Source organism: Ascaphus truei, chromosome 13 (genome assembly GCF_040206685.1).
Source record: "Ascaphus truei isolate aAscTru1 chromosome 13, aAscTru1.hap1, whole genome shotgun sequence".
NCBI classification, from domain to species: domain Eukaryota; kingdom Metazoa; phylum Chordata; class Amphibia; order Anura; family Ascaphidae; genus Ascaphus; species Ascaphus truei.
In genome coordinates, this window is record NC_134495.1 from 1,645,999 (window position 1) to 1,664,046 (window position 18,048).

General features: G+C 48.8%; 1 protein-coding gene across 2 annotated transcripts in view; it reads right to left on the bottom strand.

Annotated features, from left to right (window-relative positions):
* The window catches only part of SUSD2 (sushi domain containing 2), a 170,826-nt gene that overhangs the window by 53,761 nt on the left and 99,017 nt on the right, over positions 1 to 18,048 (bottom strand). For both annotated transcript variants that reach the window (XM_075568065.1, XM_075568066.1), the window contains exons 22-23: positions 4,997 to 5,152; positions 1,003 to 1,251 (exon numbers count right to left, since the gene is read on the bottom strand). In XM_075568065.1, the coding sequence (XP_075424180.1) occupies positions 1,003 to 1,251; positions 4,997 to 5,152 (405 nt within the window). The remainder of the gene's footprint in view (positions 1 to 1,002; positions 1,252 to 4,996; positions 5,153 to 18,048) is intronic.

The window sequence follows — 18,048 nt, forward strand, 5'->3', positions numbered from 1 at the left end:
CAGGCATGCTCAAAGGGTTCCCTGCAATTTTCAGGTAATTTGAAAACTGTAGCAAATACAGAAGAATTTACAATGCATCTGATCTCAGAAGCGCTATTAGAGAGGGTTGGTGTTCCTTACAATGCACCTGATCTCAGACGCGCTATTAGAGAGGGTTGGGGTTCCTTACAATGCATCTGATCTCAGATGCGCTATTAGTGAGGGTTGGGGTTCCTTACAATGCATCTGATCTCAAATGCGCTATTAGAAGGGGTTGGGGTTCCTTACAATGCATCTGATCTCAGATGTGCTATTAGAGATGGTTGGGGTCTTTACAATGCATCTGATCTCAGACGCGCTATTAGAGAGGGTTGGGGATCCATATGTTTTTAATATTTATAAGATTTGGTTAATCTATATAAAGAAACCCCCCAGCTGTGTAAAATAAATTTTTGGCTGATACAAAACAACTTGATTCTGCACTAATAATACAGACTGTTTAGGGTTTACACCAGGTTCACCTGGGGGGGGGGGGGGGGGAGAAGGGTGATTGGGGGGGGGGGGGGAAGGGTGATTGGGGGGAAGGGGGGGGTTGATTTTGACGCATGTTCTCCTTTTTTTGGTGCATAGAAATATTCTTTTTTTAGAACATACCATTTACATCTGTACGACTAGCACAAATAATAGTCCATTGCTAACCCTTGTGAGGTATCACCCTAAATATGCTGCAGAGCGTGTTGCTATGGATCGTACAGGATCGTACAGCTTCTTCCAGCTACTGACTGAGAATTACACTACAGTATTTCAAATAGAAATCCCGCGTGTGAGCACAATCACGTCTCACACAGCTCTGCAACCCCCTGCCTTTCCCCATTATCTCTTAGCATGCAATGCTTCCACTGCAGCCAGGGATTCTGGGTAAGGACATGCAAATGAGCACTGTCAGTGGGAGTTATCACTATCACTAAAGAACTAGCGTTGTGTTACTCAACAGCGCCCCCCTCTGCCGTGACCTTCACTCACAGTCTGCACCAAACTGGAAAAGCTGCTGGGGGCTGGCATCGGGGGGCAGGACGCTGCCGTTCCTGAAAGTGAAATCATCTGTTGGGTTGTTGTTCATCACTCCCAGAAGCCCTTGCGTGTGGTTCAGGAAGTCTTCAGGAAGTAGAACATTGACACTCAGAAAACCTCCTCTTCCTCTCACTTCCACCCCAACTCCAGAGGGAAACATCACCGTCACATTTTTGTTAGTGGCAGAATATACAAATACCCCTAAGAGAGAATGGGACACGAGGAATAGAATTAGCAGAAGATACACGCAACAACCCACTTTCCTCCTGAACCTATGTTTTTTGCCGAGACGCCATCTATGAAATGGAGTATGACTTTAGGAAGGACAGACGGTGTGACAGGGCCTTTCCCGCTTTAAAAAGGCAGTATTCCAAAAGCATGTCTGTAGCTGGTGAGTCCAGCAGGGAGCTGGTTAATTTCAGCCAGAGTTAATTAGCCAGTCTCCGCCTGGCTCATCAGGCAGGTGTAAATGTGCTGCAGAAACTGCATGGATCTCTAGCACAAAGGGACTGTGCTGCACAAACTGCATGGGGATTGCTAGCACAGATGGACTGTGCTCCAAAAACTGCATGGATCTCTAGCACAAAGGGACTGTGCTGCACAAACTGCATGGGGATCTCTAGCACTGAGGGACTGTGCTGCACAAACTGCATGGGGCTCGCGCACTGAGGGACTGCTGCACAAACTGCATGGGGCTCTCTAGCACTGAGGGACTGTGCTGCACAAACTGCATGGGGATCTCTAGCACTGAGGGACTGTGCTGCACAAACTGCATGGGGCTCTCTAGCACTGAGGGACTGTGCTGCACAAACTGCATGGGGATCTCTAGCACTGAGGGACTGTGCTGCACAAACTGCATGGGGCTCTCTAGCACTGAGGGACAGTGCTGCACAAACTGCATGGGGATCTCTAGCACTGAGGGACTGGGCTGCACAAACTGCATGGGGCTCTCTAGCACTGAGGGACTGGGCTGCACAAACTGCATGGGGATCGCTAGCACTGTGGGACTGTGCTGCACAAACTGCATGGGGATCTCTAGCACAGAGGGACTGTGCTGCACAAACTGCATGGGGATCTCTAGCACAGAGGGAATGTGCTGCACAAACTGCATGGGGATCTCTAGCACTGAGGGACTGGGCTGCACAAACTGCATGGGGATCTCTAGCACTGAGGGACTGTGCTGCACAAACTGCATGGGGATCGCTAGCACAGAGGGACTGTGCTGCACAAACTGCATGGGGCTCTCTAGCACTGAGGGACTGTGCTGCACAAACTGCATGGGGATCTCTAGCACAGAGGGAATGTGCTGCACAAACTGCATGGGGATCTCTAGCACTGAGGGACTGTGCTGCACAAACTGCATGGGGATCTCTAGCACAGAGGGAATGTGCTGCACAAACTGCATGGGGATCTCTAGCACTGTGGGACTGTGCTGCACAAACTGCATGGGGCTCTCTAGCACTGAGGGACTGTGCTGCACAAACTGCATGGGGATCTCTAGCACAGAGGGAATGTGCTGCACAAACTGCATGGGGATCTCTAGCACTGAGGGACTGTGCTGCACAAACTGCATGGGGATCGCTAGCACTGAGGGACTGTGCTGCACAAACTGCATGGGGATCTCTAGCACCGAGGGACTGTGCTGCACAAACTGCATGGGGATCTCTAGCACTGAGGGACAGTGCTGCACCAACTGCATGGGGATCTCTAGCACTGAGGGACTGTGCTGCACAAACTGCATGGGGATCTCTAGCACTGAGGGACTGTGCTGCACAAACTGCATGGGGCTCTCTAGCACTGAGGGACTGGGCTGCACAAGCTGCATGGATCTCTAGCACTGAGGGACTGTGCTGCACAAACTGCATGGGGATCTCTAGCACTGAGGGACTGGGCTGCACAAGCTGCATGGATCTCTAGCACTGAGGGACTGTGCTGCACAAACTGCATGGGGATCTCCAGCACTGAGGGACGGTGCTGCAGAAACTGCATGGGGCTCTCTAGCACGGAGCGAATTCTCTGCCATAGAGATACAACGGAACCAGACCCTTTTTTCCAGGACACTGCGGACCCTGGAACCTGCCAGAGGGTGCTCTCCCCGGACACCAACCCAGACCGATTTACAGAGCCCCTTCTTACAGGTATCTCTTTGGGGTCAGAGGTTGGTAAGAGGCCTCTCCTCCCAGCACGGCAGATTACACAGGGATAGGCTGTTTGCTATTAGTATGCTGCTTTAAACCTGTGTTGTTTTTGGAATATACGGGCTAAATAACAGCCAGGGTTTATTTCCCCCAAATCTATGTCTCCCTGGTTATACCTCTGCACCCGTCTCCTACAGATGGGAAGAGGGGTGCAGATTACATGCCAAAATGTGTTTCAAATGATTTTAAAGCAAGGGGTCATTTTTTAGATGGAGACATTATAAGTAAAGTACAAGATGACCACTGGTAATCACGGATAGTTTATTAATACATAGAACAGTCTTAGTATAGGGGAAAGAGGAAAATATTGCAGCACAAATAGAGATGAATAAAAATAGGAAATTCTTGCATTGAAGGTAGACGAAATAAAACTAGGGGCGTATAGAACCGAAGACTGGAAATAATCGGGCTGGTTACTGTAGGTCAGAATGCTATCATTTTAATGTATGTTTGTCAATCGTAGGCTGCAATATCTGTTAATACAGTAGAAGGTATTTGTTCTTAGACCTAATAATGTACACAGAGCTTCCAAACCCGTGTGTGTACTGTTCCAGGCATATTACGTACAGTAGGTATACTGTCAGACCGTGCACATAAAGAAGAGACTGAGGTTTTATCTCTGTATACTCTCTGTATAGTGTGCATCAGGGCTCTTCAACGAGTTCTCCAAAGGGGCCAGATCACAACACATTTCTGTAGAAGGGCCACACGCTTATTGTAATGTCATTTTAGATGCATTTAAAGACTTACAAATGACTATAGTACAACATTTTGCAAACATCTATAACATCTGTAACATTTCTATTTACATTACCTTTCCGTGTGAAAACCTGCACTTCTCTGCCTAAGCAATTACTAGTAAGGCGTTAGCAGGGGGGGAAAGCGGCCGGAGTGGGGCTGGAGGCCCCTCATGTGGTCCTTAGACTTTCCGCTCTTGCTAACGTCCTTCAGTTAACGTTCACTTTAGCCGAGCTGTACACTACTCTACCTATTCTGCTCTATTATAAGGTGGTGTACAGGTGTTACCAAACCGTGGCTCTTCCAGAGGTGATAGAGGAGGGTGACCCGTGGCTCTTCCAGAGATGATAGAGGAGGGTGACCCGTGGCTCTTCCAGAGGTGATAGAGGAGGGTGACCCGTGGCTCTTCCAGAGATGATAGAGGAGGGTGACCCGTGGCTCTTCCAGAGATGATAGAGGAGGGTGACCCGTGGCTCTTCCAGAGATGATAGAGGAGGGTGACCCGTGGCTCTTCCAGAGATGATAGAGGAGGGTGACCCGTGGCGGACTTCACAGTAGGCCCGGGCTTAGGGCGGCAAGATTTTTGGCCGGCAAATGCCCCCCCCCCCCCACCACCATATACAGGGGCCCCACTCTCTTCCCCACTGATTATCGGGTGAGAGCATGGGGCCAATGTACAGTTCTTACCTTCTCCTTCGTGCCGCCCTCATACTTCAGCATCGTGGCATCAAATGACGCTGCAACGTCACATGGCGTCGCATTGCCATGGAAATGATGCAGTGTGACATCACATTGCAGTGGCAACACGCCGCCATCTGACAACGCGGTGGAAGGCGCACCAAGGTAAGTGGCAATGGGTGGATAATTTGCAAATCCGCCACTGAGGGTGATCTTCTCAGAGGTGGGTTCTTCTCAGAGGTGGGTTTGCTGCTTTAGACCCTACATCACCGTTTCCCTGTTTATTCCTAATAGAGAAAAGATGGAGCTAATTCACCCACTGGTCAACTCACCTCTTAGGTCTATCCAGCTACGATGAGAGCTGAGCACTTCCTGGTTCACCAGGATCTCCAGTGCCGGTGACAGTGCCGATAGACGCACCTCTATCACATCCGATGGACCCTCCAGCATGGCCACAGAGGAGAAACCAGTTACCGACATGGCAGATCCTTCAGTTAAAGGAAAAACAGCTCATGTATACAAACGCTCAAAGATACAATCCCTACTATCTGATGGGTAACAGAAGGAACTTTACTTCAACCAATGTAACCAGAGAGGACTTTGCTACTTTTGTTTCCTTACAAATTGGGCGTGAATTCCTCACCTTTGGGGGGTCTGAACGTGGGAGGATTTGTCAGTTAAGTGTTTCCTCTCTGTCTACAAAAGTGCAGCACGTAGGTTTGCCAGATGTCCAGTATGGAACCGGACAGCCCTTTCATTTGGACACTGCCCGTAAAAACTGTGAGGTAATACTGGACATGTATGTGTATACCGGTATTACCCCTCTGGGCGTGTATGTGTATACCGGTATTACCTCTCTGGGCGTGTATGTGTATACCGGTATTACCTCTCTGGGCGTGTATGTGTATACCGGTATTACCTCTCTGGGCGTGTATGTGTATACCGATATTACCTCTCTGGGGGTGTATGTGTATACCGGTATTACCTCTCTGGGCGTGTATGTGTATACCGGTATTACCTCTCTGGGAGTGTATGTGTATACCGGTATTACCTCTCTGGGAGTGTATGTGTATACCGGTATTATCTCTCTGGGGTTGTATGTGTATACCGGTATTACCTCTCTGGGCGTGTATGTGTATACCAGTATTACCTCTCTGGGTGTGTATGTGTATACCGGTATTACCTCTCTGGGCGTGTATGTGTATACCGGTATTACCTCTCTGGGAGTGTATGTGTATACCGGTATTACCTCTCTGGGCGTGTATGTGTATACCGGTATTAACTCTCTGGACGTGTATGTGTATACCGGTATTACCTCTCTGGGCGTGTATGTGTATACCGGTATTACCTCTCTGGGCGTGTATGTGTATACCGGTATTACCCCTCTGGGCGTGTATGTGTATACCGGTATTACCTCTCTGGGCGTGTATGTGTATACCGGTATTACCTCTCTGGGCGTGTATGTGTATACCGGTATTACCTCTCTGGGCGTGTATGTGTATACCGGTATTACCTCTCTGGGTGTGTATGTGTATACCGGTATTACCTATCTGGGCGTGTATGTGTATACCGGTGTTACCTCTCTGGGCGTGTATGTGTATACCGGTATTACCTCTCTGGGCGTGTATGTGTATACCGGTATTACCTCTCTGGGCGTGTATGTGTATACCGGTATTATCTCTCTGGGTGTGTATGTGTATACCGGTATTACATCTCTGGGCGTGTATGTGTATACAGGTATTATCTCTCTGGGCGTGTACGTATATACCGGTATTATCTCTCTGGGCGTGTATGTGTATACCGGTATTACATCTCTGGGCGTGTATGTGTATACCGGTATTACCTCTCTGGGTGTGTATGTGTATACCGGTTTTACCTCTCTGGGCGTGTACGTGTATACCGGTATTACCTCTCTGGGCGTGTATGTGTATACCGGTATTACCCCTCTGGACGTGTATGTGTATACCGGTATTACCTCTCTGGGCGTGTGTGTATATACCGGTATTACCTCTCTGGGCGTGTGTGTGTATACAGGTATTACCTCTCTGGGCGTGTATGTGTATACCGGTATTACCTCTCTGGGCGTGTATGTGTATACCGGTATTATCTCTCTGGGTGTGTATGTGTATACCGGTATTACCTCTCTGGGCGTGTACGTGTATACCGGTATTACCTCTCTGGGCGTGTATGTGTATACCGGTATTACCCCTCTGGACGTGTATGTGTATACCGGCATTACCTCTCTGGGCGTGTATGTGTATACCGGTATTACCTCTCTGGGTGTGTATGTGTATATCGGTATTACCTCTCTGGGCGTGTATGTGTATACCGGTATTACCTCTCTGGGCGTGTATGTGTATACCGGTATTACCTCTCTGGGCGTGTATGTGTATACCGGTATTACCTCTCTGGGCGTGTATGTGTATACCGGTATTACCTCTCTGGGCGTGTATGTGTATACCGGTATTACCTCTCTGGGCGTGTATGTGATACCGGTATTACCTCTCTGGGCGTGTATGTGTATACCGGTATTACCTCTCTGGGCGTGTATGTGTATACCGGTATTACCTCTCTGGGCGTGTATGTGTATACCGGTATTACTTCTCTGGGCGTGTATGTGTATACCGGTATTACCTCTCTGGGCATGTATGTGTATACCGGTATTACCCCTCTGGGCGTGTATGTGTATACCGGTATTACCCCTCTGGGCGTGTATGTGTATACCGGTATTACCCCTCTGGGCGTGTATGTGTATACCGGTATTACCCCTCTGGGCGTGTATGTGTATACCGGTATTACCCCTCTGGGCGTGTATGTGTATACCGGTATTACCTCTCTGGGTGTGTACGTGTATACCGGTATTACCTCTCTGGGCGTGTATGTGTATACCGGTATTACCCCTCTGGGCGTGTATGTGTATACCAGTATTACCCCTCTGGGCGTGTATGTGTATACCGGTATTATCTCTCTGGGCGTGTATGTGTATACTGGTATTACCTCTCTGGGCCTGTATGTGTATACCGGTATTACATCTCTTGGCATGTATGTGTATACCGGTATTACCCCTCTGGGCGTGTATGTGTATACCGGTATTACCCCTCTGGGCGTGTATGTGTATACCGGTATTACCTCTCTGGGTGTGTACGTGTATACCGGTATTACCTCTCTGGGCGTGTATGTGTATACCGGTATTACCCCTCTGGGCATGTATGTGTATGCCAGTATTACCCCTCTGGGCGTGTATGTGTATACCGGTATTATCTCTCTGGGCGTGTATGTGTATACTGGTATTACCTCTCTGGGCCTGTATGTATATACCGGTATTACATCTCTTGGCGTGTATGTGTATACCGATATTACCTCTCTGGGCGTGTATGTGTATATCGGTATTACCTCTCTGGGCGTGTATGTGTATACCGGTATTACCTCTCTGGGCGTGCATGTGTATACCGGTATTACCGCTCTGGACATGTATGTGTATACCGGTATTACCTCTCTGGGCGTGTATGTGTATAGCGGTATTACCTCTCTGGGCGTGTATGTGTATACCGGTATTACCTCTCTGGGCGTGTATGTGTATACCGGTATTACCTCTCTGGGCATGTACGTGTATACCGGTATTACCTCTCTGGGCGTGTATGTGTATATCGGTATTACCTCTCTGGGCGTGTATGTGTATACCGGTATTACCTCTCTGGGCGTGTATGTGATAACGGTATTACCTCTCTGGGCGTGTATGTGTATACCGGTATTACCTCTCTGGGCGTGTGTGTGTATAGCGGTATTACCCCTCTGGGCGTGTATGTGTATACCGGTATTACCTCTCTGGGCGTGTATGTGTATACCGGTATTACGCCTCTGGACGTGTATGTGTATACCGGTATTACCTCTCTGGGCGTGTGTGTATATACCGGTATTACCTCTCTGGGCGTGTGTGTGTATACCGGTATTAACTCTCTGGGCGTGTATGTGTATACCGGTATTACCTCTCTGGGTGTGTATGTGTATATCGGTATTACCTCTCTGGGCGTGTATGTGTATACCGGTATTACCTCTCTGGGCGTGTATGTGATACCGGTATTACCTCTCTGGGCGTGTATGTGTATACCGGTATTACCTCTCTGGGCGTGAATGTGTATACCGGTATTACCTGTCTGGGCGTGTATGTGTATACCGGTATTACCTCTCTGGGCGTGTATGTGTATACCGGTATTACTTCTCTGGGCGTGTATGTGTATACCGGTATTACCTCTCTGGGCATGTATGTGTATACCGGTATTACCCCTCTGGGCGTGTATGTGTATACCGGTATTACCCCTCTGGGCGTGTATGTGTATACCGGTATTACCCCTCTGGGCGTGTATGTGTATACCGGTATTACCCCTCTGGGCGTGTATGTGTATACCGGTATTACCTCTCTGGGCGTGTATGTGTATACCGGTATTACCTCTCTGGGCGTGTATGTGTATACCGGTATTACCTCTCTGGGTGTGTATGTGTATACCGGTATTACCTCTCTGGGCGTGTACGTGTATACCGGTATTACCTCTCTGGGCGTGTATGTGTATACCGGTATTACCCCTCTGGACGTGTATGTGTATACCGGTATTACCTCTCTGGGCATGTGTGTATATACCGGTATTACCTCTCTGGGCGTGTGTGTGTATACAGGTATTACCTCTCTGGGCGTGTATGTGTATACCGGTATTACCTCTCTGGGCGTGTATGTGTATACCGGTATTACCTCTCGGGCGTGTATGTGTATACCGGTATTATCTCTCTGGGTGTGTATGTGTATACCGGTATTACATCTCTGGGCGTGTATGTGTATACAGGTATTATCTCTCTGGGCGTGTACGTATATACCGGTATTATCTCTCTGGGCGTGTATGTGTATACCGGTATTACATCTCTGGGCGTGTATGTGTATACCGGTATTACCTCTCTGGGTGTCTATGTGTATACCGGTATTACCTCTCTGGGCGTGTACGTGTATACCGGTATTACCTCTCTGGGCGTGTATGTGTATACCGGTATTACCCCTCTGGACGTGTATGTGTATACCGGTATTACCTCTCTGGGCGTGTGTGTATATACCGGTATTACCTCTCTGGGCGTGTGTGTGTATACAGGTATTACGTCTCTGGGCGTGTATGTGTATACCGGTATTACCTCTCTGGGCGTGTATGTGTATACCGGTATTACCTCTCTGGGCGTGTATGTGTATACCGGTATTATCTCTCTGGGTGTGTATGTGTATACCGGTATTACCTCTCTGGGCGTGTACGCGTATACCGGTATTACCTCTCTGGGCGTGTATGTGTATACCGGTATTACCCCTCTGGACGTGTATGTGTATACCGGTATTACATCTCTGGGCGTGTATGTGTATACCGGTATTACCTCTCTGGGCGTGTATGTGTATACCGGTATTACCTCTCTGGGCGTGTATGTGTATACCGGTATTACCTCTCTGGGCGTGTATGTGTATACCGGTATTACCTCTCTGGGCGTGTATGTGTATACCGGTATTACCTCTCTGGGCGTGTATGTGATACCGGTATTACCTCTCTGGGCGTGTATGTGTATACCGGTATTACCTCTCTGGGCGTGTATGTGTATACCGGTATTACCTCTCTGGGCGTGTATGTGTATACCGGTATTACTTCTCTGGGCGTGTATGTGTATACCGGTATTACCTCTCTGTGCATGTACTGCTGCGGCACAGTTTATTCGAGCATTTGCCCGTTCTGTGCCGCAGCAGTAGCCTGGCGCGCGCCCGAGTGTGACGGGCGCGCGCCGAAGCAGCGGAAGAGCGCCCTCCGATCGGGGCGCTCTCCCTCCCGCTGCCGGGTCCGCCGGGTCCCCCGGAACCCCCTGCCGCTGTCCCGCGATCGCGGGACACCAGGGCTCCCTCGGGGAGCCCCTGGACGCGCGTGCAGGGGGCGCACGCTCCCGAAGACGCGTGACCGCGCGTCTATGACGCGCGGCACGCCGAGGGGCGGCCACTAGCAAGCCGGGAAATCTCCCGGCTTGCGGATCTGGCCGCAGTGCAATTAAATGTGTCGCCAGTGTATGTGTATACCGGTATTACCCCTCTGGGCGTGTATGTGTATACCGGTATTACCCCTCTGGGCGTGTATGTGTATACCGGTATTACCCCTCTGGGCGTGTATGTGTATACCGGCATTACCCCTCTGGGCGTGTATGTGTATACCGGTATTACCCCTCTGGGCGTGTATGTGTATACCGGTATTTCCTCTCTGGGTGTGTACGTGTATACCGGTATTACCTCTCTGGGCGTGAATGTGTATACCGGTATTACCCCTCTGGGCGTGTATATGTATACCAGTATTACCCCTCTGGGCGTGTATGTGTATACCGGTATTATCTCTCTGGGCGTGTATGTGTATACTGGTATTACCTCTCTGGGCGTGTATGTGTATACCGGTATTACCCCTCTGGGCGTGTATGTGTATACCGGTATTACCCCTCTGGGCCTGTATGTGTATACCGGTATTACATCTCTTGGCGTGTATGTGTATACCGATATTACCTCTCTGGGCGTGTATGTGTATATCGGTATTACCTCTCTGGGCGTGTATGTGTATACCGGTATTACCTCTCTGGGCGTGCATGTGTATACCGGTATTACCGCTCTGGACATGTATGTGTATACCGGTATTACCTCTCTGGGTGTGTATGTGTATACCGGTATTACCTCTCTGGGCGTGTATGTGTATACCGGTATTACCTCTTTGGGTGTGTATGTGTATACCGGTATTACCTCTCTGGGCGTGTATGTGTATACCGGTATTACCTCTCTGGGTGTGTATGTGTATACCGGTATTACCCCTCTGGGCGTGTATGTTTATACCGGCATTACCTCTCTGGGCCTGTATGTGTATACCGGTATTACCTCTCTGGGCGTGTACGTGTATACCGGTATTACCTCTCTGGGCGTGTATGTGTATACCGGTATTACCTCTCTGGGCGTGTATGTGTATACCGGTATTACCTCTCTGGGCGTGTATGTGTATACTGGTATTACCTCTCTGGGTGTGTATTTGTATACCGGTATTACCTCTCTCGGCGTGTATGTGTATACCGGTATTACCTCTCTGGGCGTGTATGTGTATACCGGTATTACCTCTCTGGGCGTGTATATGTATACTGGTATTACCTCTCTGGGCGTGTATGTGTATAGCGGTATTACCTCTCTGGGCGTGTATGTGTATACCGGTATTACCTCTCTGGGCGTGTATGTGTATACCGGTATTACCTCTCTGGGCATGTACGTGTATACCGGTATTACCTCTCTGGGCGTGTATGTGTATATCGGTATTACCTCTCTGGGCATGTACATGTATACCGGTATTACCTCTCTGGGCGTGTATGTGTATATCGGTATTACCTCTCTGGGCGTGTATGTGTATACCGGTATTACCTCTCTGGGCGTGTATGTGATAACGGTATTACCTCTCTGGGCGTGTATGTGTATACCGGTATTACCTCTCTGGGCGTGTGTGTGTATAGCGGTATTACCCCTCTGGGCGTGTATGTGTATACCGGTATTACCTCTCTGGGCGTGTATGTGTATACCGGTATTACCCCTCTGGACGTGTATGTGTATACCGGTATTACCTCTCTGGGCGTGTATGTGTATTCCGGTATTACCTCTCTGGGCGTGTATGTGTATACCGGTATTACCTCTCTGTGCGTGTATGTGTATACCAGTATTACCTCTCTGGGCGTGTATGTGTATTCCGGTATTACCTCTCTGGGCGTGTATGTGTATACCGGTATTACCTCTCTGTGCGTGTATGTGTATACCGGTATTACCTCTCTGTGCCTGCATGTGTATACCGGTATTACCTCTCTGGGTGTGTATGTGTATACCGGTATTACCCCTCTGGGCGTGTATGTGTATACCGGCATTACCTCTCTGGGCCTGTATGTGTATACCGGTATTACCTCTCTGGGCGTGTGTGTGTATACAGGTATTACGTCTCTGGGCGTGTATGTGTATACCGGTATTACCTCTCTGGGCGTGTATGTGTATACCGGTATTATCTCTCTGGGTGTGTATGTGTATACCGGTATTACCTCTCTGGGCGTGTACGTGTATACCGGTATTACCTCTCTGGGCGTGTATGTGTATACCGGTATTACCCCTCTGGACGTGTATGTGTATACCGGTATTACCTCTCTGGGCGTGTATGTGTATACCGGTATTACCTCTCTGGGCGTGTATGTGTATACCGGTATTACCTCTCTGGGTGTGTATGTGTATATCGGTATTACCTCTCTGGGCGTGTATGTGTATACCGGTATTACCTCTCTGGGCGTGTATGTGTATACCGGTATTACCTCTCTGGGCGTGTATGTGTATACCGGTATTACCTCTCTGGGCCTGTATGTGTATACCGGTATTACCTCTCTGGGCGTGTATGTGTATACCGGTATTACCTCTCTGGGCGTGTATGTGATACCGGTATTACCTCTCTGGGCGTGTATGTGTATACCGGTATTACCTCTCTGGGCGTGTATGTGTATACCGGTATTACCTCTCTGGGCGTGTATGTGTATACCGGTATTACTTCTCTGGGCGTGTATGTGTATACCGGTATTACCTCTCTGGGCATGTATGTGTATACCGGTATTACCCCTCTGGGCGTGTATGTGTATACCGGTATTACCCCTCTGGGCGTGTATGTGTATACCGGTATTACCCCTCTGGGCGTGTATGTGTATACCGGTATTACCCCTCTGGGCGTGTATGTGTATACCGGTATTACCCCTCTGGGCGTGTATGTGTATACCGGTATTTCCTCTCTGGGTGTGTACGTGTATACCGGTATTACCTCTCTGGGCGTGTATGTGTATACCGGTATTACCCCTCTGGGCGTGTATGTGTATACCAGTATTACCCCTCTGGGCGTGTATGTGTATACCGGTATTATCTCTCTGGGCGTGTATGTGTATACTGGTATTACCTCTCTGGGCGTGTATGTGTATACCGGTATTACCCCTCTGGGCGTGTATGTGTATACCGGTATTACCCCTCTGGGCCTGTATGTGTATACCGGTATTACATCTCTTGGCGTGTATGTGTATACCGATATTACCTCTCTGGGCGTGTATGTGTATATCGGTATTACCTCTCTGGGCGTGTATGTGTATACCGGTATTACCTCTCTGGGCGTGCATGTGTATACCGGTATTACCGCTCTGGACATGTATGTGTATACCGGTATTACCTCTCTGGGTGTGTATGTGTATACCGGTATTACCTCTCTGGGCGTGTATGTGTATACCGGTATTACCTCTCTGGGTGTGTATGTGTATACCGGTATTACCTCTCTGGGCGTGTATGTGTATACCGGTATTACCTCTCTGGGTGTGTATGTGTATACCGGTATTACCCCTCTGGGCGTGTATGTGTATACCGGCATTACCTCTCTGGGCCTGTATGTGTATACCGGTATTACCTCTCTGGGCGTGTACGTGTATACCGGTATTACCTCTCTGGGCGTGTATGTGTATACCGGTATTACCTCTCTGGGCGTGTATGTGTATACCGGTATTACCTCTCTGGGCGTGTATGTGTATACTGGTATTACCTCTCTGGGTGTGTATTTGTATACCGGTATTACCTCTCTGGGCGTGTATGTGTATACCGGTATTACCTCTCTGGGCGTGTATATGTATACTGGTATTACCTCTCTGGGCGTGTATGTGTATAGCGGTATTACCTCTCTGGGCGTGTATGTGTATACCGGTATTACCTCTCTGGGCGTGTATGTGTATACCGGTATTACCTCTCTGGGCATGTACGTGTATACCGGTATTACCTCTCTGGGCGTGTATGTGTATATCGGTATTACCTCTCTGGGCATGTACATGTATACCGGTATTACCTCTCTGGGCGTGTATGTGTATATCGGTATTACCTCTCTGGGCGTGTATGTGTATACCGGTATTACCTATCTGGGCGTGTATGTGATAACGGTATTACCTCTCTGGGCGTGTATGTGTATACCGCTATTACCTCTCTGGGCGTGTGTGTGTATAGCGGTATTACCCCTCTGGGCGTGTATGTGTATACCGGTATTACCTCTCTGGGCGTGTATGTGTATACCGGTATTACCCCTCTGGACGTGTATGTGTATACCGGTATTACCTCTCTGGGCGTGTGTGTATATACCGGTATTACCTCTCTGGGCGTGTGTGTGTATACCGGTATTACCTCTCTGGGCGTGTGTGTGTATAGCGGTATTACCCCTCTGGGCGTGTATGTGTATACCGGTATTACCTCTCTGGGCGTGTATGTGTATACCGGTATTACCCCTCTGGACGTGTATGTGTATACCGGTATTACCTCTCTGGGCGTGTGTGTATATACCGGTATTACCTCTCTGGGCGTGTGTGTGTATACCGGTATTAACTCTCTGGGCGTGTATGTGTATACCGGTATTACCTCTCTGGGTGTGTATGTGTATATCGGTATTACCTCTCTGGGCGTGTATGTGTATACCGGTATTACCTCTCTGGGCGTGTATGTGATACCGGTATTACCTCTCTGGGCGTGTATGTGTATACCGGTATTACCTCTCTGGGCGTGTATGTGTATACCGGTATTACCTGTCTGGGCGTGTATGTGTATACCGGTATTACCTCTCTGGGCGTGTATGTGTATACCGGTATTACTTCTCTGGGCATGTATGTGTATACCGGTATTACCTCTCTGGGCATGTATGTGTATACCGGTATTACCCCTCTGGGCGTGTATGTGTATACCGGTATTACCCCTCTGGGCGTGTATGTGTATACCGGTATTACCTCTCTGGGCGTGTATGTGTATACCGGTATTACTTCTCTGGGCATGTATGTGTATACCGGTATTACCTCTCTGGGCGTGTATGTGTATACCGGTATTACCCCTCTGGGCGTGTATGTGTATACCGGTATTACCCCTCTGGGCGTGTATGTGTATACCGGTATTACCTCTCTGGGCGTGTATGTGTATACCGGTATTACCCCTCTGGGCGTGTATGTGTATACCGGTATTACCCCTCTGGGCCTGTATGTGTATACCGGTATTACCTCTCTGGGCGTGTATGTGTATACCGGTATTACCTCTCTGGGCGTGTATGTGTATATCGGTATTACCTCTCTGGGCGTGTATGTGTATACCGGTATTACCTCTCTGGGCGTGCATGTGTATACCGGTATTACCGCTCTGGACATGTATGTGTATACCGGTATTACCTCTCTGGGTGTGTATGTGTATACCGGTATTACCTCTCTGGGCGTGTATGTGTATACCGGTATTACCTCTCTGGGTGTGTATGTGTATACCGGTATTACCTCTCTGGGCGTGTATGTGTATACCGGTATTACCCCTCTGGGCCTGTATGTGTATACCGGTATTACCTCTCTGGGCGTGTATGTGTATACCGGTATTACCTCTCTGGGCGTGTATGTGTATATCGGTATTACCTCTCTGGGCGTGTATGTGTATACCGGTATTACCTCTCTGGGCGTGCATGTGTATACCGGTATTACCGCTCTGGACATGTATGTGTATACCGGTATTACCTCTCTGGGTGTGTATGTCTATACCGGTATTACCTCTCTGGGCGTGTATGTGTATACCGGTATTACCTCTCTGGGTGTGTATGTGTATACCGGTATTACCTCTCTGGGCGTGTATGTGTATACCGGTATTACCTCTCTGGGTGTGTATGTGTATACCGGTATTACCCCTCTGGGCGTGTATGTGTATACCGGTATTACCTCTCTGGGCGTGTATGTGTACACCGGTATTACCTCTCTGGGCATGTATGTGTATACCGGTATTACCTCTCTGGGCGTGTATATGTATACTGGTATTACCTCTCTGGGCGTGTATGTGTATAGCGGTATTACCTCTCTGGGCGTGTATGTGTATACCGGTATTACCTCTCTGGGCGTGTATGTGTATACCGGTATTACCTCTCTGGGCGTGTATGTGTATATCGGTATTACCTCTCTGGGCATGTACATGTATACCGGTATTACCTCTCTGGGCGTGTATGTGTATATCGGTATTACCTCTCTGGGTGTGTATGTGTATACCGGTATTACCTCTCTGGGCATGTAAGTGTATACCGGTATTACCTCTCTGGGCGTGTATGTGTATATCGGTATTACCTCTCTGGGCGTGTATGTGTATACCGGTATTACCTCTCTGGGCGTGTATGTGTATACCAGTATTACCTCTCTGGGCGTGTATGTGTATTCCGGTATTACCTCTCTGGGCGTGTATGTGTATACCGGTATTACCTCTCTGTGCGTGTATGTGTATACCAGTATTACCTCTCTGGGCGTGTATGTGTATTCCGGTATTACCTCTCTGGGCGTGTATGTGTATACCGGTATTATCTCTCTGGGCGTGTATGTGTATATCGGTATTACCTCTCTGGGCATGTACATGTATACCGGTATTACCTCTCTGGGCGTGTATGTGTATATCGGTATTACCTCTCTGGGCATGTATGTGTATACCGGTATTACCTCTCTGGGCGTGTATGTGATACCGGTATTACCTCTCTGGGCGTGTATGTGTATACCGGTATTACCTCTCTGGGCGTGTGTGTGTATAGCGGTATTACCCCTCTGGGCGTGTATGTGTATACCGGTATTACCTCTCTGGGTGTGTATGTGTATACCGGTATTACCCCTCTGGACGTGTATGTGTATACCGGTATTACCTCTCTGGGCGTGTGTGTATATACCGGTATTACCTCTCTGGGCGTGTGTGTGTATACCGGTATTACCTCTCTGGGCGTGTATGTGTATACCGGTATTACCTCTCTGGGCGTGTATGTGTATATCGGTATTACCTCTCTGGGCGTGTATGTGTATACCGGTATTACCTCTCTGGGCGTGCATGTGTATACCGGTATTACCGCTCTGGACATGTATGTGTATACCGGTATTACCTCTCTGGGTGTGTATGTGTATACCGGTATTACCTCTCTGGGCGTGTATGTGTATACCGGTATTACCTCTCTGGGTGTGTATGTGTATACCGGTATTACCTCTCTGGGCGTGTATGTGTATACCGGTATTACCTCTCTGGGTGTGTATGTGTATACCGGTATTACCCCTCTGGGCGTGTATGTGTATACCGGTATTACCTCTCTGGGCGTGTATGTGTACACCGGTATTACCTCTCTGGGCATGTATGTGTATACCGGTATTACCTCTCTGGGCGTGTATATGTATACTGGTATTACCTCTCTGGGCGTGTATGTGTATAGCGGTATTACCTCTCTGGGCGTGTATGTGTATACCGGTATTACCTCTCTGGGCGTGTATGTGTATACCGGTATTACCT